This window comes from Zalophus californianus, chromosome 16 (assembly GCF_009762305.2).
Source record: "Zalophus californianus isolate mZalCal1 chromosome 16, mZalCal1.pri.v2, whole genome shotgun sequence".
NCBI classification, from domain to species: Eukaryota; Metazoa; Chordata; class Mammalia; order Carnivora; family Otariidae; genus Zalophus; species Zalophus californianus.
The window spans coordinates 36,362,589-36,382,779 of record NC_045610.1 but is presented as its reverse complement, the minus strand read 5'-3'; the positions used below and the strand labels follow the sequence as shown (position 1 = coordinate 36,382,779).

General features: G+C 58.7%; 1 protein-coding gene across 1 annotated transcript; it reads left to right on the top strand.

Annotated features, from left to right (window-relative positions):
* The first annotated feature begins 282 nt into the window (after positions 1 to 282).
* Positions 283 to 19,542, top strand: NGFR (nerve growth factor receptor). The gene is made up of 6 exons (XM_035724830.1): positions 283 to 454; positions 7,207 to 7,348; positions 10,815 to 11,174; positions 14,721 to 14,973; positions 16,428 to 16,588; positions 17,256 to 19,542. Exons 1-6 carry the CDS (start codon positions 416 to 418, stop codon positions 17,555 to 17,557), a joined length of 1,257 nt encoding a protein of 418 aa, XP_035580723.1. The 5' UTR covers positions 283 to 415; the 3' UTR covers positions 17,558 to 19,542.
* The last annotated feature ends 649 nt before the right edge of the window (positions 19,543 to 20,191 follow it).

Below are 20,191 nucleotides of genomic sequence, written 5' to 3'. Positions count from 1 at the left end.
TCCCTGAGCCCACAGCATCCGGGAGCGACGCGCACTAGCGCGGACCCGGCCCTGGGTACCGGGGCGGAGTCGGGAGAGGCTCCGAGGGCCCGTGCGCGGAAAAGCGGCAGCGGGGCGCGCGGGCGCGCAGCTCCCTGCAAGCCCTCCCTTCCCTTCTCCCCTCCCGGAGGCGGCGGGGCGGGCGGGCGCGGTTCCGGGGGTGGGCGGGCTGGGCGGGGAGGAGGCGGGGCCGCCGCACTGGCTTCTCCCAGCCCCTCCCGGCCGCAACCAGAGTGAGCGGAGCCTCGGCCAGCTCCGGGGGGCGGGCGCTGGAGCGCAGCGCCGCGCAGCCCTATCCGACCGCCGAGCGGACTCAACTGGAAGCCGAGCGCTGCCGCGGGAGGCGGGCGACGGGGGCAGGTGCGGCGGCTGCGCCATGGACGGGCCGCGCCTGCTGCTGCTGCTGCTCCTGGGGGTGAGTGCTAGCTGGAGGGCAGCCCGCGCCCTTTCCCCGGACTGGAACCCCAATGGGTTCAGGTTTCCCCGAGGGAAAAGAGAACGGAGCGTTGGGGTCCCAGATCCGGGGGGGTGGGGTGGATGGCGGGAGAGGAGCTCCGCTGCCAGGATCCACGGAGGAGCGTCTAGGGTTCTCAGAGCGCAGGGGCGACCCTGAGACCAAGGGTAGAGATGCGGGGAGAGGGGCGCACGGATGAGGGTCCTCAGGTACCGCGGAGGGTGCGTATGGAGGAGCTGAGAGGGGATCTCTCGGATGCCTTGGTTCTGAAGAGGGTGTTTGGATGCTGGGATCTCCAGGCGACTTTCCTCCTGAGCATCTTGATCTCTTGAGGATCGTGGGACGGAAGCCAGGCTGAAGGAAGAGGAATGGGACGGCGATTAGAGATATGAGGGGCGAGCGGGGCTGGGGCGGGGAACCGGAGACAAGGAGATAGAACAATGGGGGAGGTCGGAGGGATTGGAGGCAGAGGGGACCGGGCATCGGACAATGAGGGCCAGCCAGACAATGGGGGGGAGGGGCGTGGGAGGGAGAGCTTCGGGGAGCGGGGGTCGGCTGAAGAGAGAGAAGTGGGCTAGGGAGGGCAGAAAAAGGACGACAGCGAGGGAGGGAGAGAGAGATGCCAGCGAAATGAAAGAGGGCGGAGAGGGAGAGCGGACCCCGAAGTGGTCGGGGCCACGCCTGCCCGCCGAGGGACAGTGGGACGAGCAGATGGAGCAGAGGGACGGACGTTTCCCGCGCCTGCCGCGCGCCCTTTCTCGCGGCCTCGCCCAGTCTGGGAATTGCGGCTGGGGATCCGAGGCTGGGAAGGGAGCGCCCACTTCGCCGGGGCGAACCCGCTCCCTGCCTCCCCCGCGACCGGCGGGCTCCTCCGGCGCGCTCATTCTCGCGGTTTGAAGCCGCGCCGGGGACCGGAAGGGATGGAGAGGGCATCGTGCGACCCGGTCTGGCCGCAGCCAAGTCTCAGGGTGCAGAGCGCCGGGACTCGCGAGGCGGGGACGGTCCGGGCGGCGCGCAGCCCGGGGTCGCGGCAGCCGAGGCGGCCCGCAGGGGGCGCTGAGAGGCGAGGGCTGTGCCGTCCGCAGCCGCCCGCGCGACTGGGGCTGCGCGCCGCGCTCCCACGCGGACCCCCATTAAGTTAAGCCACCCGAGCGCGGCGCCCGCAGTTCTCACGGGTCCAGCGCCCAGGCGGGTCGGGATTCCGCCCGCGCCCCCCACCCCCACCCCAACTTTCGGTGGAAGACGCCGGGCACCGAACGGGACAGAGGCGGTCGGACCCCGCGGATTCCGCCTCCGCAGGGGACTGCGGGTCCTCTTAAGCATCTAAATCCGTCTCATAGTCCCAAGATATTCAGGAGATGTGACCTGTGTGGGCCCAGGAACGGAGTGCCACACGGAGTTTGGCAATGAAAGAGGTGTCCTCACTCTCCCTGCCATCTTCATTTCTCTTCTGAGCGTTGCATCCCCAACCCCCATTTTACAGGAAGGAAAACCGAGGCTCTGAGAGTTTAAACGACTTGGCCAAGATCCCAAAGCAAGTTAAACCAGAGCGCTAGCCAGGCTGTCCCACACCTGATTCCCAGTGCGGTACTCCCCATACCCCGTAGGGGGGCAGCCCCAGCGTCCTAGCGCGGTACGAGAGCCGCGTTTCTCGGCGAGGGGCGGGCTGGACACCATCCCCTGAGTCAGGCGGGCGGTGGAATGTGGGGGCTGGGGTGGGCAGAGAGCCTCTCGGGACGCTGGCCCCATCCCCGGAGCTCAGCCCCCTGGAGCTGTCAGTACCTGTGGCTTCTCCGGACATTTGGGAGTGACTGCGGGCACACTCGCAGACCAACGCGGCGGGTTAGAGATGCTTCTTGACTGGGGAGGTGGGACTGGGCCGGCCAGTAGTGCGGCCCCCGGAGAGGCGAGGGCGTGGGCTCCGGACCGGGGCTGGGGAGAGTGTCACCCCCAGTAGAGAAGAGGTGAGGGAAGAGGGGGGCTGCGCGCGGAGGGCCTGGGGGCTCGGGAAGGTGGACCCCGCGCAGAGCCGGCCGCCCGCAGCCCCTGCTGCTCTTGCCTCCGCCTCGCCGCGGGGTTGCTGTCTGCGGGCTGCCTCTGCGCAGCGCGGCGGTCCGAGTTTCTTCCTGGGCCGCGGCGGGAGAGTGCTGAAACCAGAGCGCGTCCCGGCAGCTCGGCTGGCGGGCCGCGCCGGTAATGGAGGCACTTTGTCATTCAGACGTCTGTAACCGGAGCCGCCGGGCCGACTAATGTGCCTAATAGGGATGCAACGAGCGCCGCAAATGGGAGGACAGGAGCGGCCGGACGAGGGAGGCGGCTCCGGGATGGAAGGGGTCCCCACCCTCCCTGTACCAGCCGGGGCCCATTCACGCGCCTAGATTCTTCCCGGGGAGGGGGGGGGTGTGCAGGGTGGGGAGGTGGGAATAATAAAATTGGCTGAGCGCCTACTATGTGTCACGCACTGCCCTGGGTAATTTCTCTCGTGTCACTGAATCCTTATAAGATCCCCGCAGAGTAAATCGAGTTATGCCCATTTTACAGTTGAGGGAGTTGAACCTCCCAGACTTTCGGGGCATGAAAGCAGGCTTCCCCCAGTCCCTGCGTGGTGGTGCCCTTGTTGGAACCCAGAATGCTTGGCTTGGAGTTTATTCTGTGCTCTGTGTCCGGTCTCATTCCGCCCCCCCCCCCCGCCCCGCCCCAGCCTTCTAGATCACGGAGGGACAGGAGGACCTTAACCATCACTAGCTCTGAATATGAGATCTGTGTCCTATGTCCTCGGCGCCACAAATTTGGAACTGAGCCCCTTCCCCCCACCCATAGTCCCCAGGCCCCTCTCAAAGTCTTCATGCAGCCTCATCCTCAGTAATTAGCTTGTCTCCTACCCCAAATTCAACTGCTACCTAAAGGAGTAAAGCGCATGTGCCAGAGTCTCCCCGGGTTTGCATTAACCTCAAAAGACCCTCCACATATTTGAAAACTCTCCAATCCCATGGCGGTGGCTAATGGCTCCATTCACCTAAGGAACCCCTTTGCTGAAACTGTTTTGAGTGGTTAGGGCTCATCACACTGAAGCATTCAAATAGTTTCAAATTCGTTCAACCGAATTTTGGTGTGTTTTCCATTTTGCCCAATTTTTTAAAAATTTTAAGGTTTTTAAAAGTTCATCTAAGAGCGATTCCACCTTCGTTTTTTGAAATCCTGGAAATGGCAAAAGGATTGCAAACACTTTCAAGAATGGGATGAAATCAAATTGGAAATGAGCAAGTGTAATAAATGTAGATTTCAGGCACATGGGTCTATCATTTTGGTAAATTGATCATTTTGGAGCAATAAGCCTGAATCCGTGTCATCCCTCCTTGCTTCCCAAGATTGCCCCGCCCTGGACCAATAGAGGGTGTGGCAGGGGCCAGGCATTAAGCCACTTAGCAGAATTGTCTCTGTGAGCCTCAGTTTCCCCAGCTATCAGAGAGGAGATGAAGGCGGTCCCTCAAGTCCTTCCCCCTCAGCATCTTGGCTTCTGGAGTAGCTGTGTGGAGTGGTATCTCCTCTCCCTCGTGGGACTGTGACTTCCCCGGGGGGATCGGGGACCATGTCTCGTTGGAAACACTTAGTTCAATGCTGAGCAAATAGTTGTCAACTAGTAAATAGTTGTTAATTAGTTAACTGCGAGGAGAGCAATTCCCATTCTCCTTTCCCCGTGCCCTCTTCAGACTCTTCCTGGTGGGTCATTCTTCATGCCTAGCCTGCCCCTCCTCTAGGTAGTTTCCTCTCTTTGGGCTCAACTACTGCTCGCCCCTCCTACTGCCTCCCAGCCAGGCTCAGCAGCTCAGCCTGAGACAAGACACTTCCTTGATAACTAACATTTATTGAACTTCTACTATACACCGGACAGGCTTGCCTAACATTACTTCATGTAATTTTCATGGCAACCCTGAGCAGTAAATATTACTGACCCAACGTTTTAGGTGGGAAAATGCAGGCTTAGAGAGACGGGGAATTGCCCCAAAGTAGCAGACTGTTAGGTAGCCGGTCTGGGGTGTTTTGAAATAGGACACATAAAACAAGCACAGGAAACACATGGATGCTAATTATGTGGCCTGGAGTCCAAATGCAGGACTCGGGAGAAGAGAGAGGTAGGCAGTCTGCAGCAGGAGAGCAGGCCTCGAGGAAGAGGGGCATGCAGAGGCCGCTCGAGTGCCATGGACAGACCCCCTGAGCTCTCCGCAGCCCAGCTCTCTGCTGACCTCAACCAACTGGAATCCAGCCAAAAGCCACAAAAGAGGCAAGAAAGACCTTGGGAAAGAAAACAGAGGGACCCTGAAGTGTATAAACACCTTCTTCATTTGATGCCTACAGCAATCTAATGAGGCACATACTGTCACCATTACCTAAAGATGAAGAGACTGAGGCACAGAGAGATTTCAACCTGTCCCGGGTCACCCAGCTCTAAGCCATGAGCCAGAGCCATGGAGGCCGTGAGGAGGAAGGCAGTATAGGGTCACACTTTTTACTCAGACAATGGCCCCCTCCTGGTTCAGATCCTACCAACACTCACGATGTACACCTTCCTACCCAGGCTAGTTACATGGTTTCTACAGATTCAATTTGACCTAATGAGTCAGAATGGTAGGGGCGGGGCTGCTCAGGTCACACTCTGGTAGCAGCGAAAATTGGCAACTGATATCTTGACAGGAAGCAGGGAGACAGAAACACTAAAAAAAAAAAAAAAAAAGCTGATGGAAGAACTCAGAGACAAAAGTGTGGTGATTTGGGATAAAGAACACAAAGGGCTTCACTGCACTGACGCCCAGAATAACCACTGAGTCCCTGAGTCACGGGGAAACCGTGAAGGTATGTTCTGGAATCAGAAGGGTACAGCCATCTTGGTTAAAATGGAAATTCAGCTATCCAGAAAGTCACCCCCATCCCACAATCCCCTGCCCAGAGTTCTAGGTAATTGAGGTCGTATTGTATTTTCACATTCTGAAATCCCATAAATATACAGGTTGGGTACCAGGCGCTGGGGCAACCACAGTCCTGCCCTCCAAGAGCTGACAGTCCAGTGGGGGACATCGCAGCGCTCAGACCAGATGAGCTCAGTAAACTGAGGGAACATGTCACAGGGCCACTCAGCCTCGTCTGGGAGGCGTGGGGGCCACAGGATCACTTCCTTGAAGAAGTGACATTTAAGCATGAACCCTCAAGGATGAAAAGAAATCCAAACAGACCCTCTGGAATCTCGCTCTCCCTCCTAGGGGAAAGCCTGCATCTGGGACACCCCCCGCCCCCACCCCTCCTGGTTTCTGGTCCGCAGATGTTCCCAGACCTGTGTTCCTACCACCTGGGAGGAGATGGTGGCAAATACCCAAGGACCCCCTCCTATGCTGCCCGCACCGCACCCTCCCTGCTGGTCTCCTGAGGACCACCATCTGCCTCCTAGACTGATCCAACCTGTCCATCACCCCCCTTCCACAAAACCCTGGTTAGACCTCAGGATATTTTAAAGGACTGGAGGGAAAGGGAGTATTTTTGGCTATGATCTCGCCAATGTGGAAGCAGAGGAATGTCCAAAAGGACCTTTAACACTCCCCTCTAGTCCCATGACCCCAGAGCCCGTACTTCTCCTTGGTACCAAATGGGAGCTGCATGGTCTGAGGCCAGGGAAACAGGCTTTGGAGTTTTATTAGACACGAAGAATTTTTTTTTAGGAATAGAAACATAAAGCATCTGCCAGCACTCCCCGCCCCCCCCCCCCCCAGGGAATCTGGTGCTAAATCATTCCATCCATGAGCAAAGATGCCTCGGTGGCAGGAATCTGACTCCCCTTTCCCTTGGTTCCAGCGCTGTTCCCACCGGCTGCATGGGGGCAGGGAGAGGAGAGGGCGGGTGGCTGGAAATCCGACTCTGGATTTCTTGGAAAATCCAGAGCTGGGCTGCTGAGTGGTGAGCTGGGCTGCTGGGTGGTGAGAGATGCCACTTCATCATCGCAAACAGGCGCTCCTTTCTCCCTGCTTGGTGCCAGACTCTTGCCAATTGGCCGGTTCTTTGCTCTGGCCCTGAGTGGTCTCTGTCTCCGTGGGTGAGGAGAGGTGAGGACTCAGAGAGGGAAAGCAGAGCAGGTCAGAACTCCAAGGCAGCATCAGGATTCGAACCCAAGACCCCAGCCCTCTGCCTTCTGTTCCTGGGTACAGACACTGCTCATTGAATATTTGATATGTGGAATGGTAGAATTAAGGACCTGGAGAAGGGCCCTACTAGCCTGTGCTAGAAAAAGGCGTCCCTCTGGGTAGACAGAGCCCTGCAGCTGTGCCTCCCGCTAAGTGGCATTTGGGCCAGAGTTTAGCTTCCAGTTGCCCCCTTGGCGGGGAGCCCTGTGCTCCCCCATGGGAGCCATAACCTGTACTGGCCAGAGGCCACCTTCCCCATGTGGTGTGTCCTCAGGATTCCAGGAGTTGCCATAACCGCAAGATGAACTCTGTAGAATGTCAGCGTCCGGGGCTCTGACCTCACACCCCCGGCAGCCTGCAGGGGCGCCCTGTCCCCCACTGCCTTTCTTCCCGCCAGCTTTGATGTGCCTGATGCCTCCGTGGTGAGCTCATCCGGGCCCAGGTGGTTCCAATAGAAGGCTTTAGGAGGGGGTGTTTGATCTCTCGGAAGACACCCCCTCTCGCTTCTCTTGCCATTCTGACCTTCTGATCTATCCCCCCGCCCAGGTGTCCCTCGGAAGTACCAAGGAGGCATGTCCCACGGGCCTGTACACACACAGTGGGGAGTGCTGCAAAGCCTGCAACCTGGGTGAGGGCGTGGCCCAGCCTTGCGGAGCCAACCAGACCGTGTGTGAGCCCTGCCTGGACAGTGAGTACAGGGGGGCGGCCAGGGGAGTGGCGAGGGGGGAAGGGAGGGCTGGGAGGCGCATGCCCACTGGAAGCCTGACAAGGGCTCTGCCTCCCAGCAGGATCTCCTGCCCACCTCTGTTTGGGCACTGGAATGGGTCCGACCCAGTATAGGAGGCGAGAAGGGAAGCTGAGAATGGCTGAGGAAAGTCAGCAGAGGGAGGAGGAGGACCTCATGAGGAGGGATCCCCAGGGGGTGCCCCTTCCCAGCTCCCAGGTGGAGAGGCCTGGTAGAAGAATGTGGCCAGGTGGGAGGAGTAGCTAGCTGGTGCTAAGACAGCTAAAAATACCATCTGCACTGTAAAATCAATGGCTGCCACTTACCCTCAGCGTGTTTAGGGGGAGGGGAAGAGGATCAAGTCCTGGCTGCCCTGGAAACTGACCTTGGGGGATCCTGGGAGGGTGTGGCTACCCTTCCCCCCAAGGCCAGCTGTTCCCCAGCTCTGACCAAGGAAGCAGGGCTTTCCAGAAGTAGCAGGAATGGAGGCAGTCCTCACTGTGGGGTGGTGTCAGAGGGGAGAGGGGCCTGTCCTACCTCGGATTTCCTCAGGAAGGGGAGAGAACCCCATCTTCTGGGGCTGCTGCTAAGGGATTCAGAAGGATGGCAGGTCTGGGGACTGAATTCTGTGTGCTTTTGACCCAGAACTCTGTATCCCTGCTGGATGTCCCTAGCCTCAGTTGCTGCCTTCAGGCCACGGCTCAGTGCTCTTTTCTGCCCAGAAACCTTTCCTCCCTGCCTAGAGTCACATCCTGCCTTCTACCTGGCACGCACTGCCTACCTGGAGGGCCGGTGGGAACCATACCAGATTCTTCTTTAATCATGATAGGAACAAGGACATAGGAACATATGGAACTTTTTAGGAACTAAAAAAAAAAAATCTTTTTTTTTTTAAGATTTATTTATTTATTTGAGAGAGAGAGAGAGAACGCGGAGGGCGGTAGAGGGAGAGAGAGAGAGAGAATCCTAAACAGACTCCCCACTGAGCGCAGAGCCCGACCCAGGGCTCTATCCCACAACCCCGAGATCATGACCCGAGCGGAAACCAAGAGTCCGACACCTAACTGAGCCATCCAGGTGTCCCAGGAACTGGGAACTCTGAACCCAACTGCCTAGTCTGACCTCTGGATTCCTCTCTACCACCGCCACCCCCCCCCCCCCCCCCCCGCCACAGCCTATCTACCAGACAACCCCAACTCCTTGGTGTTCCCAGACACATAGTTTTCCTCTCTCTGTGCCTGTGGATCCTGTAACTCCATCCCGCAGCAGGAAAGGCCTGGGCCTAGATGGCGAGGCTAGATAGACATCCTGTAATGCCTTTGCCACCTTGCCATCTGGCCACCTGCCCTGGCCTACCAGGGTTTCCATCCCAGCAGGGTTGGCCAACCATCGGCTGTGCTGGAACCTCCCGAGTTTGCCTCTCTCATTTCCTAGACTCCTGCCTAGGTCCTCTCTGGCCTGGACCCTAAGTGTCCCAGGATGGGTACCCACTCCCTTCTGTCAAAGCAAGAGGTGGGGTAGAGGAGCCTGGGGGAGAGTCTCTGGCATCTCCGGAGAAAGGGAGACAGGAGCTGGAGACCAGCTAGGAGGTGGTGGGGGGAGGCGTCCCTCCATTTGCTCCCTCTGGTTCCCCTCCCCACCTCCAGCTGCGTTAACAGGCCGCCTTTATAAGCTCACTTTATGGCATGGAGACCCCAGCGGACTTTCCCTCTATCCTCAAAACGTTTCCACAAGGAAACCCATTAAGCTCCTGCCTTCATTCTCTGCCGAAAAAGACCACATTTTTCCCACTCCCTAAAACTGTCTCCCAGGAGTTTTCTACTAATTTTCTGTATTTTTCCCATGGGCAGCCCCCCCATTTTCTCTCCCCCTCCAGTGTGACTAAACCCACCGCCCTGCCACATGCCAACCAGATCGAATCCTCCTGTTTGTATAAACTGGACGTCCTGCCTTGGCTGTTTATGTTTGGAAGTCCTTTCTGCAGACTATATCCCTGTGACCCAAGTTCACCTGACTTGCCCTAGCCCACCCCAGGGGGCCCAACCTTTGCAGGATCCCTGCGGTGTGTCTAGTGATTTATGGTAGAATTTCATTTCTTCCTCACCACAACCCTGTGAGTGGAGAAATTATTCTCGGTTTTACAGAGGAAGAAAAAAAGCTCAAAGAGGTGAAGTAAAACACCCAGAGTCACACAGCTAATAAGGGGTGGAAGCAGGTTTTGGGTCCAGGTTGACCCCGTCCCTGGGAAGAGGGACACGGGTTCGTTCCTCTGCCAGAACTGGCTTGAAACTGGTCTCCCTCCAGGCCCACCCCTGTCTTGTCTTCTCTTCCCCCTCAGTTGCTTTCCTTTTCATTTCTCTCTGCTTTTCTTTCTTTGCATCTGCTTCTCCACCGACACCCCAAAGATAATGTGCTCCATCCGGTCTCTCGATTCCTTTAGAGAAGGTTGAGATCAGAACGCATGGCAGGCCTCGATTTCCCTCCAGTGGGAGTCTTTACTTCTGCTTCCACATTCTGACACTCCCTCCTTCCCTGGTTCCCGGTTCCTAAATCCTGCTCTTTCTGCCCTTGGAGCAAGGGTACATCCTCTTGGATTCCGACTGGCACAGAGTTCTGCACCTGGGCGGGTAGGGATGGAGAAGATTTGGCTCTGTGCCTTCCCCTCCTTGCACACGGAGGAGAGGACCCTGGCATCCCCTGGCGTTCTTCCCCTTATTAGATTAGACCTCACATCCATTAAGAGAGCATGAGTCAAGAGTGAGCTTGGAAATCTCCCCTTTGTGCCATTGGGAAGGGCAGAGGACTATATATAGAGGTAAGGCCTTCTTGCTTTCTAGCTCCAATCCCTCCTGCTGTTACCTCGTCAGGAAGTCCATCCCCACCCTCAAGAACCAAGCCCTTCAGCAGCGTGGGGCAGCGCCATGGGTGGGAAATTCCGCGGTCTAACCCTGGTCAGGCCACACCTGGGCCCCCACCTGCGCGGAGATGAGAAGGGCGGCGGAGGCCGGAGGCTCCCTCGTGAAGGCCCGCCCGAGCCTGGGTTGGGTTCACAGCCCAGCTCTGGCCGGCGGGGAGGGCTGGGAGGGAACCACGCTCAGATTATTCCTTAATCATGCTGGGAACAAGGGTACCGGACTGGGAACTCTCTAAGAGAATTTGCCAAGAAATGTACTGGCCTCCAGCTGGGTTACCCCTCGAAGCCTCACAGTCAGTGCTTCCAGGCCTGGGGCACCGGGGGTTCCTGGCCCCCTGCCCCCTTCCCCGCGTCGGCTGCCAGGAGCGCTCACAGACCGGGGATCCCGAGGGATGAGGGTCCCCGCGGGGCGCTCCCAGCCTCTGCGTCCCAGGTTGTCCCGGTTGCGGGGGGTGGGGGGGCGGGGCGACCTTCCAGGCTCCGCAGCGGCTGCCCAGCGCGTCCATCTGCCCCCAGGCGTGACCTTCTCGGACGTGGTGAGCGCCACCGAGCCGTGCAAGCCGTGCACCGAGTGCGTGGGCCTGCAGAGCATGTCGGCGCCGTGCGTGGAGGCGGACGACGCCGTGTGCCGCTGTGCCTACGGCTACTACCAGGACGAGGCGACCGGCCGCTGTGAGGCGTGCCGCGTGTGCGAGGCGGGCTCGGGCCTCGTGTTCTCGTGCCAGGACAGGCAGAACACCGTGTGCGAGGAGTGTCCCGACGGCACGTACTCGGACGAGGCCAACCACGTGGACCCGTGCCTGCCCTGCACCGTGTGCGAGGACACGGAGCGCCAGCTGCGCGAGTGCACGCGCTGGGCCGACGCCGAGTGCGAGGGTGAGCGCGCCGGGCCGAGGGCGCCCCCTGGGGGCCGGGGGCAGCGGGGGGGGGGAGTGGGGGGGCTCGCGGGCCTCGAGCCAGCCGCCACCCTCCCTGAAATCCCAGGTCCAAAGGACTCCTCTCACTGTGTCCTTCCGTGGGCTGCGTGTTTGGAAAGCCCCCATCCTCCTCCCAGGCCGCAGCTACGACCCTCCAACTCAGTTTCTAGGGCTTTCTTCCCCGGTCGGGACATGTTTGATCCTTGAGCAGGCTCTCTAGACTGGAGAAAGGGGCTTGAGGACCCTCAGGAGTTGGGGCCCTTTGGCTCGGGGGCCTGGTCTGGGTCCACAGTGGTTTATGGCTCTAGGACCCGGGAGGGAATCTGCCCAGTCACTCTCCGAGTGATGGTAGGGAGGTCACTCTTGTCTCTGGACCTCAGTTTCCTCATTGGTCATACAGTTTTCAGGGATGTCGTGGGTTAGGGAAGGTGGCTGGCCCGCTTTCACTGGTGGTATCTGGGGGCGGGGTCAACAGTGGTTGCTACCCTTTCGCCAAGGATGACCTTTCACTCCGGGAATGCTAAGGAGGTGGTGGGGGTGGAGAAAGAAGAGCAGCAGCAGGCCCAGGGCTCAGGAGCCCAAGGAAGAGACGGGCACACATGGAGGGCTGTCGGCCCCAGGGTGGGTAGGAACTGGGTGCACTCAGCTTAGCTGGGCATGGGGCCCCAAGGAGTGCACCTAGTTCCTGGGATGGGAGGAGGAAGCAGGATGGCAGCCAGGACGGAACTCTTTTGGATTCTGGTTGGTGACATCCATCTGCAGGGAGGCAAGTGGGCTTTTCTATTGCAGGGAGAGGGTGACAGTGCCTTTACTTTCTGTCCATCCCCCTGTGGCTGGGCCCCTACTTAGCTACTTCCTTTTGGGACATCTCCCTCAGGGTGCCCTCACTTTGAGCAAGCAGTGCCTCCTTCAGGGAGCCCCAAGTTTGCGGGAAAAAGACGGCCCTTGCCCCAGTCTGTTGAGGCAGACATTGTCCCAGTTCCCAGGAGATCCCCCATTCTGGGGGATGCAGCACAGCCTCTGCCCCCAGTCAATCCCCAGTCAGATGGGGGAGACAGATCCCCTGCCATGGGGAGCATGCCTGCCTTCCACACCCCGTGATCCCTGGCTCAGGGAGCTCAGGCTGGGAGAGTGGTTAAACTGGGCTGAGGCCAGGTATGTATGTGAAGCCTCCTGCATGGGGGTTGGGAGGGGTGGGGGGAGTGGGGCCCAGAACATAGTGGTTCCGGTGGTGATCGCCCTCAGCCCGGAGACAGGCAAGTGGCGTCAGGCACAGGGCAGAGCGCGGAGGGAGTTTCAGCAGCTGTCAGCGGGCAGGCGGGCAGCACAGTTCACGGGCAAGTCTGGACCAGCCAGTGGGGGGACTTAGTCAGGGCGCGGTTGGAGCAAAGAAAGGTGGCAGCTGGGGGAGGGGTGGGCCCTGCCTTTTGAGGCGTTCACAGATTGCTTTCGGATACCACCCTACTTTCCCAGCCCGTCCTGAAGGAAGAGGGTACCCTGAGGGTTGTGTTTATCCCTGTCCGTCTTCCGTTCTCTGCTCTAACCTCTGAAGGGTTAAATGTCAGCTCCGGAACAGACGGAACACTTCAGGAAATGGAATTGGATGCGTGGTTTGGTTGCCCCTCCCCTTCCAGTCCATTGTACTTCCTTGCATATACATTTCAGGTGTCAACATGGTGACTCACTCAGCCTTGGGGCAGAAGGATACCCCCCCCCTCCACTCCTCGCCCCAGTGAAATTTGGGTTTAGGAGTAACCTGGTTCCTTTTCCACCCCCGAGTCTGACAGCTCCCATTCCGGAAATGGCTGTCAGAACTCGCCAAGGGCTTAGGGGCTTGGAATGCCGGTGGACATGGCCACATCTGGATCTCATCCTGCTGTACCCCCCTCCTAGCCCTGCCCCAGAGGGGACTGGAGAGATGAGGAGAAAGTGCCCTGGACAGCCCTGTCTTCAGCCTGATCTGTCCCTTAATGTCCACTGTCAAACTTTCCCATTTGAGATTTCTGGAATCTCTGTGATGGCCTGATTCACCAACACCCCCCAACATACCTTCAGCCTCTGGGGTGGGGGGAGTCCTAGCCAGTTGTATCTCAGCCTCAGGCTCAGATGGCACCAGCAGCTTGCCCAGTCCCCTAGCAGGGCAAGAGAAGACCCCAGTCCAACACCCTGTCTGGGGCCCCATTCCCACCCTACCCCTGCCCCCCAGGACTGAGTGGGGGGGGAGGTGGGGCAACAGATGGCAGCCCCCTCCCTAGTGCCAGCCAGATGGATTCCAGATTCACATCTGGGGGCCTTACCCCTCAGAAGGTGCTGAAAATGGGGGCCTTTGAATCATCTTCATCTTGAGCCGAGGAGGGCCGGGAGACCAGGGGGCAGCTTTCACTCCGACTTGGGTGGGCAAACTGGGGGTGGGGTAGGGCGGAGCTAGGGAGCAAGGTGCCTCCCCTTCACCCCATTGGCATGTCCTGTCTGCTTCCCCTCCCTGCCCCAGGCGTGGGAAGTGAGGACAGATGGGCTAGGCAACTTTGCCCGGACAGGTACCCCCAGGCCGTCTGGAGCCCACAGCCCCTGGGACTGCCCCTGGCTGGGTGGCAAGATGGAAAATCCCACCCAGTGGTGCCAGGTCCTCTGTTGGGGAGGCTGGCAGTGCCCACTGGCATAAAAGGGCCTAGGTGGGTGGCAAGGCATAGTCCTACCTGCCTCCCCACCTCAGGCAGCAGGCAGTACCTTCTTTGGAGGCCTTCTCCCCACCAACAGTCTGCTTCCGCCCAGGGAGGGTTGGGGCTGCCCAACACTGTCTTCTCTGGGCGGTGAGATCAGATGGTTTGGTTTGGGGGCCACACCGGGCAGGAAACAGAGGCTGGCCACTGGCTAAGGACTGGCTGGAGGGAAGCCAGCCAGCTGGGCACCCCCTACCCTGTCTGAGCTGAGAGCTAGGACATCGGAGAACAGAAGGGAGGCTGAGTGCCAGTTCTTGGAGAGGTGGTTTGCGGGGAAGTATCTCTGTCCAGACCTGAGTTTCCTCATCCTTCCCTAGGACCGGGATGACTGGGGCCACTGGGACAAACTGGGACGAGGGAGGTTACAACATTTTCCCAGAGTGATTCCAGCTAGAGGCCTCCTGGTGCCCACTCTCTCTTCTTTGTGTGTTTGCCTCCGTGCCAGGCTTCTGGGTACCCAGGGAGGCAGAATAGAGTCCTAGGGTCACAGCTGCACCTCAGGTGGAAGGGAGCTTAGAGACCATCTCTCTTAGCATCCCCATTCAATAGATGGGAAATTGAGATCTTGAGAGGTGAAGGGACTGGTCCAGGGTCACACAGTCCGTTGGTGACAGAGCCAAAGGGGACCCAGGCCCTTGCTCTCCTCCACCATCATGACTCATACACACAATCCCGGCCCTCACCCCCGTGTGTAATGGCCTGGCACGGGGAAAGGCCTGGGGAAGAAGTGCTGGAGCAGGGCTGGGTGGGGAGTGGGCCCTCATTCCTGTAGCTCCTTCCCCCAGAGATCCCTGGCCGTTGGATTACCCGGTCCACACCCTCGGAAGGCTCGGACAGCACTGCCCCCAGCACGGAGGAGCCCGAGGGACCTCCAGAGCAAGATGTCATAGCCAGCACAGTGGCAGATGTGGTGACCACAGTGATGGGCAGCTCTCAGCCCGTAGTGACCCGAGGCACCACCGACAACCTCATCCCTGTCTACTGCTCCATCCTGGCTGCTGTGGTTGTGGGCCTAGTGGCCTACATTGCCTTCAAGAGGTGAGAGGGGGGCACAAGGGACAGAGAGCAGGGCCTTTGCTCTCAAGGAGGGCTTTACTGTGAACTTGACCTGAAAATACACACACTTTTTAGAGTCAACCCCAAACCACGCTCATCCTCACCATCAGCTGCCCCATGCCAGGGGGGGATGGTCCCTGTCCTGCTCTGGCACCAGCACCCTCCCCATTCCCATGAAACTGCTCCCCTCCCTGACAGCACACCCCCAGCTGCACACTGAGCTTTCTTTACCAGCCACGTGTGCCCTCATCCCTCAAACCCCATTGACCCCCAGTGACCTATGTGTGCATGTGTCCCTTCCCATGTCACATTGGGGATGTTGTGGCACCCACATCCAGAAATTCAGGATGTGCAAGAACTTCTGGAAAGTGTTTTACTTATTTATTTGTTTTTGAAGATTTTACTTATTTATACGAGGGGGGAGAGCATGAGCTAGGGAGGAGCAGAAGGGGAGGCAGAGGGAGGGAGAGAATCTCAAGCAGACTCCATGCGGAGGTTGGAGCCCCATGTGGGGCTCCATCTCACGACCCTGAGATCATGACCTGAGCCGAAACCAAGGGTCAGACGCTCAACGGACTGAGCCACCCAGGCGCCCCTGGAAAGTGTTTTAAATGTTTCAATGCATTTTCCATTCTTAAAAAGAAAATCTTCAAGGTAATACATGTTTGTTTGGGTAAATGCAAACAAGACCAATGTCTTATAAAGCAAAAAGTAAAAGCCCTCTTTTATCTCCCCAAATCCTACCTCTCTCCTCATTGGAATCTGTTTGGAATGGATCCTTTCCAGCCATTTTCTGTGCCTTTATAAACACATGTACCTAAAACTTTTTATAGTTATACGTAAAACACAGAGGGTTTTTTTTTTTTTTTTTAAAGCATCTATGGGATCCCACTACCCACACTCTACAACTTACCTTTTCACTTAGTCCCCTTTGGGAGAGCTTTCCCCAGGACATACGGATTATCTGATTGTTTGTAACTGCTCACTCAGGATATGGATGGATCCTAATTTATTTGAACAATCTTTTGATGCACATTTAATTTGTTTTCAGCTTTTGCTTATTGCTAATAATAGCAGAGGAAATCTTTGTGTATATCCCTGCACACATGTGGGAGTAGTTTAGCAGGGTAGACTGGGAACGGTGGAATTCCTGAGAAATCACTGGACGCGCCACTCATTCCGTGAACATTCACTGAACCTTTGCACCGTGCACCGAGCCCAGGGAGCCGGTGGGCCCCCACGGTGCTTTCAGTGCAGGCCAGGGGTGGGCGGAGATGGACAGAAAGAAGAACCATAGGTGCTCTGGTGGGGGGCTATGCTTGGGCACCTGCCAGGGCCCCAGCCCCGATGCATCAGAGCACAGATCCCTTAGGCACCTGGCTGGTGCGGGCCCTCAGCCCCTGAGACTGGGGCCCGTCCTCGTCCTCTGGTACCAGGTGGAACAGTTGCAAACAGAACAAGCAAGGAGCCAACAGCCGGCCCGCAGACCAGACGCCGCCGCCGGAGGGAGAAAAGCTCCACAGTGACAGTGGCATCTCTGTGGACAGCCAGAGCCTGCATGACCAGCAGCCCCACACGCAGACAGCCGCGGGCCAGGGTGAGCAGGGAGGCGGGGGCAGGGGGCGCTGAGGTAGGGAGGAAAGGAGTGATTAAGGGTAGACCATAGGAAGGACTGCCGGAGGGGCTGGCTCACAGGGAACGGGGCCTCTGTGTAGGACAGGAGAAGCAGGGTACGTGAACGGGGAGGAGAGGTCTTTCCAGTGGAGAGGCGTGGGAGAGGGGGAGCTTTGACAAATTGGAGCATCCAGACTCATCAAGCTAATTGTCCCCCCCTAGGGCTAATTACTCCCCAAAGTGGCTGCAATTAGCCTCCTGCTCCGGACTTCTGGGGAGCAAGTAGTTAATTATGGACCCTAATTAGTGGCCCAGAGCCCAGCTCCAGGATACTTGCTGTGGTGGAGTCTGGGGCTAGGTCCTGTCTTGCCTAATTGCTGTGGGGCGGGGACGGGGTGAGATGGGGGGATAGTGTTGGAGCTGCAGGTCAGAGGGGATGTGAGTCAGCACCCCCAGGCACCCCTACAGCCCTGCCCCCCATCCACGACCTCATCTTGACCCTCCCTCTGCCTCCAGGCCCTTGGGGTTTACCCACCCTGGGAGGAGAAATGCCTCAGCCCGTCTTCGGTCTTACCCTGGGGCCCCCATGCCCACTGTAGGGAAAAGGGGGTCTGGAGGGTAGCCTCTGACGCCCCCTGGGTTCTTGGCAGCCCTCAAGGGGGATGGAGGCCTCTACAGCAGTCTGCCACCGGCCAAGCGGGAGGAGGTGGAGAAGCTGCTCAATGGCTCTGCGGGGGACACCTGGCGGCACCTGGCAGGCGAGCTGGGCTACCAGCCTGAGCACATAGACTCCTTCACCCACGAGGCCTGCCCCGTCCGAGCCCTGCTTGCCAGCTGGGCCGCCCAGGACAGCGCAACGCTCGACGCCCTTCTGGCTGCCCTGCGCCGCATCCAGCGAGCTGACATCGTCGAGAGCCTGTGTAGCGAGTCCACGGCCACGTCCCCGGTGTGAGCCGCCCCCCGGAGCCCCTGCCCTGCCCCCACATTCTGACGGCTGATGCTCCCGCCACCCCCACGGGCCAGCGTCAGAGCTGAGCTCCGGGCAGGGCTGCGGAGCCCGGGCCCCTCCACCGCAGCCCTGTCCCTGCTCCCATGTGGCCCCATCGCTTCTGATCGCTCTCTCCAGCGCCAGAAGGGCCCCTGCTGCCTCTCCCACCCCGCCCCTAACATCACATCTCACATCTGCTCCCTTCTCCGGCACTTCTAGGTGGGCCAGCCCCTCCCATCTCAGCAGGTGTCAGTCCTGGGGGGCTGACACCAAGGATGGTGTTGGGGACGAAGACAAAGCCCCAGAGATTCAAAGGGAGAGACTGAGGAACCAGAGCCATGGGCTCTACACTGTGAACTTGGGGAATGAGGGACCATCACTGTGGCCTACGTCCTCCCTCAGCCCCCTCACCCTCCTCTCTGGCCCAAGATGAAGACCACCAGAGGCTTGTCAGAGCTGAAAGGGGGTTTTGAAGTCTAGTCCACCCCCTTGTTTTACATTTAGGAGAGTCAGGCCCAGAGAGAGGGAGTGACTTGCCCAAAGCCACCCAGCAATGGGGAGGACAAATGGGGGCTGCCCCCCAACTCTCTGAATTAGGGAGTATAGGCCTCAGGTTTGCTTGAGGGCAAGGAGCCAGGGGGGTTGGGGGGAGGGGATAGGCAACCCTCTGGGAAATGTCTCGAAGCCAAATCCAGTCTGCCCTCCACCATCTCCAGGCCTGTCCAACCCCTGTGGAGATGGGAGGCTTTTGCCCAAGGTCTGGTGCACTGATCCGTCATGGTCAGAGATGGACTTGACTGAGCATGGACTGGGGTTTGTGGAGAGGGGTGCCACTTCCCTTTGCCAGTCCCGCTCAGGCACGTCAGTGTGGCACCCGTGGTGTGGCCCGGCCTGCAGGTGCCCTCCATCCCGGCACAGACTCAGAGCCAACACAGGCAGTATCTTCTAGAGCCAGCCCTGGGGTCAGGGACTAAGGGCCCCGGACCCGCGACAAACAGATCCACAGACGCACAGACAAAGAAGATGAGAAATCCTGCTTTTCTCCCCAAGTTCTTTCTCTTGGGCTGGGCCCGGATCCTGCCCAGGGCGGCTGGCAGAGAAGCACTGAAGGGATTTGAACTCAGCTTGCCCTCTTCCCTCGCCCCTGGTTTGGCGGGCCAAGCTTGGCTGAGGCTTGAGCTGGCGTCTGGCTTCCGAGGGCCTGCACGTGGAAGAATGCTCCCCCTCCCCCGCCCCCGTCCTTTCTTTTCCTGCGAGCACAGGGTTTGGCTGGGCTCCGACAGTCGCAGTGAAGAAAGGCGGACCAGTGTGGGAATGTAGCAAGAAGGAACCAAGGGAGACTGTGGCCTGCAGAGGGCCTCTCCCAAGTTCAGAGGACCCTTCGAAGGACCGTTTGTTCCCTAGCTTGGTGCCAGAAAGGGGCCGTGAGGTCTCATGAGGTCCTTCCTGGCATGTTCTGTTTTGCTTGACATTGGAATGAGTGTGGCGCCCCTCTATTTAGCATGACCAAGCCCCGAGCCCCAAGCAGGGTGTGCGCTGATGGCCACCCCCTCCCCTGCCCAGGATTCTCCCAGCTCCGTGTAAGGGACTGGGAGCATTGTAAGTAGATGGCATTTCTGTGACCTCCATCTGATGAGGGGAGGAAACTCACCTGCTGGCCCCTTACCTGTGCACCTGGAGAGCAGGACAGGATCTGAGTGTATTTATTTTCCTCCCCAGCAGTTGGGGAGGGGGTCGGGGTACCACAAGTATGTTTTAGCATGTGTTTGGTTCTGGGGCCCCTACCGCCTCCCTTTGCGTGGAGATGAAACCCTTTCGGCCCTCCAGCTGGGGGCTGTGAGCTCCAGACTCCCTGTCACCTCCCCCTTGCATCCTGTGTAATCATTTCTTGGGCCTTCCTAAAACCTACACATAAAACATAAATGACAAATATTATAATAGCAAAGAAAGAAAACCAGTGCAAAGAGATTTTCTGGAAACGCACGTGAATGGAGCCGGTGGGGGTCGGGGGCGGGGCGCAGGTATAATTTCTAATTTGGTGAGTTTTTGTCCTACTGTTTCTCCACCCGCCCCCCCCCCCCCCACGAAATGGGGAGTGTTCACAGAAATCGAGCACATCCACATGTGTGGCCATGGAGTTAAGTGGGATAGGGAAGGAGTGGGGGCCCTCTGCCCCCAGGTTTTGCAGAGGAAAAGTGAAAATGACCACGCAGGGAAGCCGGCCAGCTGTGAACTTGACCAGATGTCAGAAGTGAAACTGACCACAGGGGAGCCAGAGGCTTGCTAGGAGGGCCGGGTCACAACCCTGCAGCTCCCAGCCACCCACATGGCCTGGGAGACGCGCACTCACACCCACACACATGCACACACACGGGGGCTGGCTCCAGATGGCCTGGCAGGAGCCCGGCTGCTTGGCCTGCAATGAGGCAGGCCCCTCCCTGGCGGCTCTCCGGGGGCGGGTCCCAACCCCGGCTCCTGGCAGCCTGGCTTTGAGCCCCGCCTGTCGCAGGAGCCGTAGGGTTCCTGGCCCCCGGCCTGTGCCCATCTCCGAGGCTGGCCCGGCAGCTGGTCCAGAGCAGCTCAGCCTCTGCTGGTCAC

Excerpts from the sequence above, each read along its gene's own strand:
- NGFR (XM_035724830.1), top strand. The coding sequence starts at position 416 with ATGGACGGGCCGCGCCTGCTGCTGCTGCTGCTCCTGGGG. Across the intron at positions 7,349-10,814 it reads GTGTGAGCCCTGCCTGGACA|GCGTGACCTTCTCGGACGTG; the intron begins GTGAGTACAGGG and ends ATCTGCCCCCAG. Across the intron at positions 14,974-16,427 it reads GCCTACATTGCCTTCAAGAG|GTGGAACAGTTGCAAACAGA; the intron begins GTGAGAGGGGGG and ends CTCTGGTACCAG.